This window comes from Rhea americana, unplaced genomic scaffold, assembly GCF_003343005.1.
Source record: "Rhea americana isolate MKP2758 unplaced genomic scaffold, rheAme1 scaffold_370, whole genome shotgun sequence".
Taxonomy (NCBI): domain Eukaryota; kingdom Metazoa; phylum Chordata; class Aves; order Rheiformes; family Rheidae; genus Rhea; species Rhea americana.
The window spans coordinates 335,226-340,808 of NW_028186502.1; the positions used below are offsets into that span (position 1 = coordinate 335,226).

At 59.4% G+C, this 5,583-nt stretch overlaps 1 protein-coding gene across 1 annotated transcript in view; it reads left to right on the plus strand.

Moving 5' to 3' along the window:
* The window catches only part of PRKCB (protein kinase C beta), a 112,581-nt gene that overhangs the window by 101,371 nt on the left and 5,627 nt on the right, over window positions 1-5,583 (plus strand). Inside the window, exon 16 of the mRNA XM_085312929.1 lies at window positions 985-1,125. Coding sequence (XP_085169055.1) covers window positions 985-1,125 — 141 coding nt within the window. The remainder of the gene's footprint in view (window positions 1-984; window positions 1,126-5,583) is intronic.

Consider the following 5,583-nt stretch of genomic DNA (forward strand, 5'->3'; position numbering starts at 1 on the left):
GCGCGGCCCCGGGCCGCCGGCGCGAGCGCCGCAGCCTGCAAAGCCCCCGAGTCCGAGCTTAGAGTTTGCTGCGTCGGAGCCGCGAACATCAAACGCGCCCTTAGAGGGGATTTGGGCTGGGGCAGCCTCCTTCATCTACGGGAACATGAAGGGCTTTCGCCGCGTTAGCATGGGGATTAAACCAGCTTGTTCCCRTTTAATACCAGCAACGGTGAATGATTATCCCGCGGGAGCCGGGGGAGTCGCTCTGCGTGCCTGTGCGGTCCTGCTATCCGTAACAGATGGCGCCTCCCTGCTAACTCGAATAAAAGCACAACAGGAAAACAAGAAAATTTAATTTCTGGATGCATGTACGAAAATAGCGAATAACTGCATTGTAGTGCCGCTCTGTGCAGCTTTACAGACAGGTACATGAAGTAGAAAATCTTTTTATGATTCATTAATCGGGCTAAGCTGTTTCAAATTTGGTGCGCGTCTGTGCTGAACTGTGGAGATGGTGGGTTTAACGACAACGCTTAAATTTAAGAGGGGCGAGCGTGTGTGTGAAGCAACTGCCAGCACAAAGCAGCAGGTAGGCAACGAGATCCTGCCTAGGAAAAGCTAATTAGCAAATTAACACCGGCTGTGTTTACCGGGCTGTGTGTGTGCACGAAGTGTCTGCAAAACAGAGCGGCAGCGGGCGTGAGCCGCTGCCCGCGCGCGGCGCTGCCCGGAAGGGCTCCGCGTCCCCGCGTCCCCGCGTCCCCGCGTCCCCGCGCCCTCCCCGGCGGCGGCTGGTGCCGTCGCCTCCTCGCCCCGCGGGGATGCAGCTCCGACCACCCGCAAAAGCCTTTCCGCGGCCGGCAAAGCCGGGCGCTCCCGTGCCCCTTCGCCGGCCCGCCCGGCCGCTCGCCGCCGTGCGTCGCGTCACGGTGGCGTTGGGTCTGCCGCTCCCATTCCCGGCGGGACCCCTGAATCCCTGTTTCTTCTTTTTCTCTCCCCAAGCTCATGACCAAGCACCCGGCCAAGCGGCTGGGCTGCGGCCCGGAAGGCGAGCGGGACATCAAGGAGCACGCGTTCTTCCGGTATATCGACTGGGATAAGCTCGAGCGCAAGGAGATTCAGCCTCCCTTCAAGCCCAAGGCTGTAAGTTCGCTTGCATTAAGTGTGCTTCTCCTCTCTTGCTCTCCCACACACCGGTTCTCTCTTGCACATTCGCTCCCACTCACGCTCGTGGGTGCACCCGCACACAAGCATATGTGCAGCTGCTGCTCCTCGCGCCCGCAGCGGGGATGTGTCACGTACTCGGTCTGTTTAGGAGATTGCCCGTCCATGAATTTGGCACATGTCGACGAACAGTCCGGGAAGAATAACCCGTACTGCCTCTCGGACACCTCGTCCCCTCCTCAGATTGGGAGGGTAGAAACACCGTGTGTTCAGCTCAAGGATGTAATTGCATTACGATACTTGTCTCTCTGTTATCCTGTGGATCAGTCTTCCTGTTTTTTTCCCCCTTCCTCTTAAGCTGAACAGGCCTCTGTTTATCAAAGCTGTATTTTAACATCTAGCTCAGCAACGTAGTCTGTTTGAATTGGTAATGAAGCTGTATTTCACTCAGCAGTTTCTCTCCAAGGTAAACTCGTGGAAGGCTGGAGCCTGATGTGTGCGAGWGTGAAAATGGAGAGGAGTGAGGAGAACAAGGATTTTCCGTGTTACGCCTGGGTCTGTGCTGGGGAGCGCAGGGAACGCCGGGCATGTGGCTGCGAAGGGGAGGAGAGCTGCCGGGGTGAAACTGGGGGGGATGCGAAGTGTCTGAAAGTTACTCCTCGAAAAAGCCGTCAGTGCTCGGCTGCTCGCTGCCCCAGGTCTCTGCAGCGGCGTCTGTCCGTGCAGGGCCCCGGCTAGCGCGTGAGATGGGGACGGCCGGGACCGCAGAGCGGGTTTCGCTGCCGGGCGCGGTGAGGGAGCGCCGGGGCCTCGGCTGCGCGCCGAGCGGGCGCCGAGCGGGTGCTGAGCGGGCGCCGAGCGGGTGCTGAGCGGGCGCTGAGCAGGCGCCGAGCGGGTGCCGAGCCGCGTCCCCTGCCCGCGGGCTCCCGGCCCTTCCCGGCGGGCGGCCGTGACCGCAGAGGCTCGGAGATGGAGAACGTCTCCCTGGGTTTCCTCATCTGTCTTTGCCGCTGCTGGCCACGGACGTGTCCGAGTCCCTCTGCCGTGGTCCAGGGCCATGAGGCACGAGCGCGTTCGTACGTCCCCGTGCCCTGCACCCATTAGCTGTCATGCCCCAGCTTGGGCACTGATGCTTTACAGGAAACCGTGAATCCAAAGTTCGGTCCGGTTCGCGCGGCTGATACTGGTATTTGTCGCCAGTGCTCGAGGTGGGGACACTGCTTGCTCCCTCAATCCGCCATCCTGGATCGTAACTCAGAGCTCAAAGAGGCTGCGTGCAYTTAACCGAGTTTTTCCCTGCCCCACTGCCCATAAACCTTGACCGCATCTGCTTCCGCCCTGCTCTCAGAGGGAGCGTGTCCTTGGAAGGGGTCCCCTTCCGCGCTCCCCCCCTCGGGGGGGCCGCGGCGGGAGCCGCGTGGTGCTGCGTCCGGCTCGCCTGGCTCTCCGCTGCCTGCGTGCCCCGGGCGCCCGCGGGAGCCCCGCAGCCCCGTCCGTCCGTCGATGGAGCGGGGCGCGAGCCCAGGAGCAGCGTGCCGCGTTTCCACCTTGTGTTACGATTTCACGATTCTGAAATGCCAGGAAAATACTCCTACAAGCTGGGCTCGTGCGCGGCGGCGCCCCGCGCCGCTGCCTCCCCGGGAGGGCCCGGGAGCTGGAGGCGGCTCGGGGCGCGGGAGGGGCGTTCGGGAAGGCGTGGGCTTTATCGTTAAACTGAAACGGTGCCGGAGCCTTGGAGCTGCTCGGGCGCCCCGGGGGGCCGCGGCCGCGGTCGAAGGTGCCCGGCGGCGGCGGCGGCAGAGGGGCTTCTTGGTTTGGCGGAGTCCCTTTCTCCTGGAACCGATGACTGCCGCTTTTTTCCTCCTCACCTCACCGTTAAAACGTGGTGTTAGTTGTTGTTTGTATGTTTGTCTTTTTTACGGTTAAAGTTGAATTCTGTCAAAACACTTTCTTACCGTTTTTGTGTTTAAAACATGCAAATTTTGTCCTGCTTTAAATGTCTTATTTCTTTTAAAATCCTTTTGATCACCGACCTTGGAGCAGAGGATGGTAAGCTATTGTCTGCTGCTTTTCGCCTAACAGCTGGTGTTGGGAAAAAAAATTTAACATTTGATAGGACAGGAAGATTAATAGAAAGGCAGGTACAGTTGATGTAGGATTTAGGTAGGATTAAGACAACTCAGGTACCTGCTGATAGCTGATATTTCAGGAGCTCTGCCTCTGTGCTGGAAAATACTGCTCCTTTCATGCCATCTGTGAGAGCAGATCAGAGCAGCACAGAAATGAAAATCTGTATTTGTGCCACTTCAAAGTGGATTTGGGGTGGGCCACGAGGAAGGGCTTTGCAGGCGCGTTCCGGCCTCTGGCCGGTCACGCAGGGGCTCTGGTGCCCGCCTGGTTTTCTCTCTGGCACGCAGTGAAACGTGCTCGCGCAGCTCCTCGCCGTAGCTGAACTCTTCCCTTTTAAAGTGGCGTCTGCAAAGACGAGGCTGCGGGGAGTTGTTGGGGAGATCGGGTTGCACAGTACGGAGTAGGCTGGGGGTGCTGCGGGCGCGGTGTCTGCTCGCAGGGTGCACGAAGCCTTCCTGCGCGCGAGCGCTTCGCAGAGCCCGAAGAGCTCGGCCGGCCGGCCGCGCGCCGGAGGTCAGYGGGGCGCAGTTCGGATCGCGTTAGGCACCGTGTCAACCAGTTTTGCGYATCAAAAAGTGTCATAAATCCGTATTTGCTCACTGGTCAAGTGCCCTAATGTCTCCTGTTGCGCACGCGACTCTTGTGGCCAGGCTGGTGCTGAAAAGCAAGGCAAGGACCTGGGCAGCCCTGGGCTCCGCGCGGGCGCTCGGGCGCTCGCCGCCCCTTTCCCGGGAGGGACCGGCCCTCTGCCCGCGGCTCTCGGCACGGTCCTCTTCGCTGGTTTTCTCTTGTGTAACACCCACAGGTTTTTTTTTTTTTTCCTTTTTTTTCTTTTTTTTTTGCCATATTCTCTTAATTTTGTAAAAAAAAGGAAAAAAACTGTGCAGATGGTGAGCCCGGATACAAGTGAAGGATTTCTTTGCCTTCCCGGTATCTAGCTGGCAGTAAGGGCTTTGCGTCGCTTCTCAGCAAACTCCTTCATCTTAAACCAACAGAAAAATGGACTGTTCAGTCCTCTGCCTGACTTGAGTGTTACACACGCTGAGCTGAAAATAAATTCCCGTGATCTCATGTGTTGGGTCGTGGCTTATATTTGATTAACCTTTATCACGGCGATGGTAACAAGGCAGATGAAGGTCTGGGTTGTCTTCGGTATGCAGAAGCTCGGCGGGTTTGACGTGGGGCCGTGCTTGGCTGCTCCTAGGTCTCCTATCCGCCTAACAACTCCTTGCATGGGTCTGCGTTTACCCTGGGAAGCGTATTTACACTTGCGTGCGTTCTCTGTCTCTCCTTGAGATAATTATTGTTTTTGATATCTAATTACTCCTTTACTTTATGTAAAGACTAGTGATTTGAAAAGYCTCCTCGTTTTGAAAGCGCTGAATTCACGTGGCAGAGCACAGGATTGCTCGCAACAGGACAGTGCTTTAAAAATTGCTTTTAATCTAATAATCTTTACTTGCGTAAATTAGACTTTCCTGTAATTGCTTTCAATCAGTTAGTATCGGAATGCCATTTGCGGGGCAGATTTTGGAAGAATTCCGGTTCTCCGGCCTGTGCGCGTTGGTAGCTCCGGCTCCGCGGGGGCGCGGGCAGGCGGGGGGCGCGGGCAGGCGTGGGGCCGGTGGCTGAGCGCGGCGAGGTCCAAGGTCTCTCCCGGCGGGCAAGTCAGGGTTTGCTCTGGTAGCGGCGCGGCGGGGAGAGCCCGAGGCTTTCCTGGAGATTTCAGCCCGGTTACTCGGTCGGTATTTTCGGTCTGTCGGGCGGAACCTGGTCCCTGTTGGCGGGAGGGACGTGAAGACCTGGCTCCCGCGCCGCAAGAACGCTTCGGCGGCTGCCGCTGGCCGTCGCGCAGAGCCGGGGCGCCGAGTCGGCGGCCGCGGTGGGCAGCCGCCGTCGCGACCCGTCGTCCCCGGTGCCGGCAGACCCCCGTGCCCGCGCGCCCGCGCGTGGCGAACCGGGTGGCCCTAGGCGCGCGCGCCCCGGTTCGGGAGCGTCCGAGAGCCGTCAGCGCTCCTCCAGCGGCGGGGCCGGCTGCGGGGCCAAGCACGCCGGGAGCGCTACGATCTCCCGCGCGGTGCCTGCCTCCCCCCGAAGCACCCCAGCGCCTCTCCGYGTCGGCGCCGTTGGAAGCCCGGCCCCCAGCCGGTTCCTGCAGTTAAACAGCGGTTTAAATATTAGCTTTTATCTTTTTGCTGCAGACAGAGGATTACAAGCTTTAATCCAGCGCTCGCTTTAGAAGCGCCCAGCCTCGACGGGGCATCGGTCCCCGAGCGCGGCGCCGCAGCCCCGCGCTCGCCGCCGCTC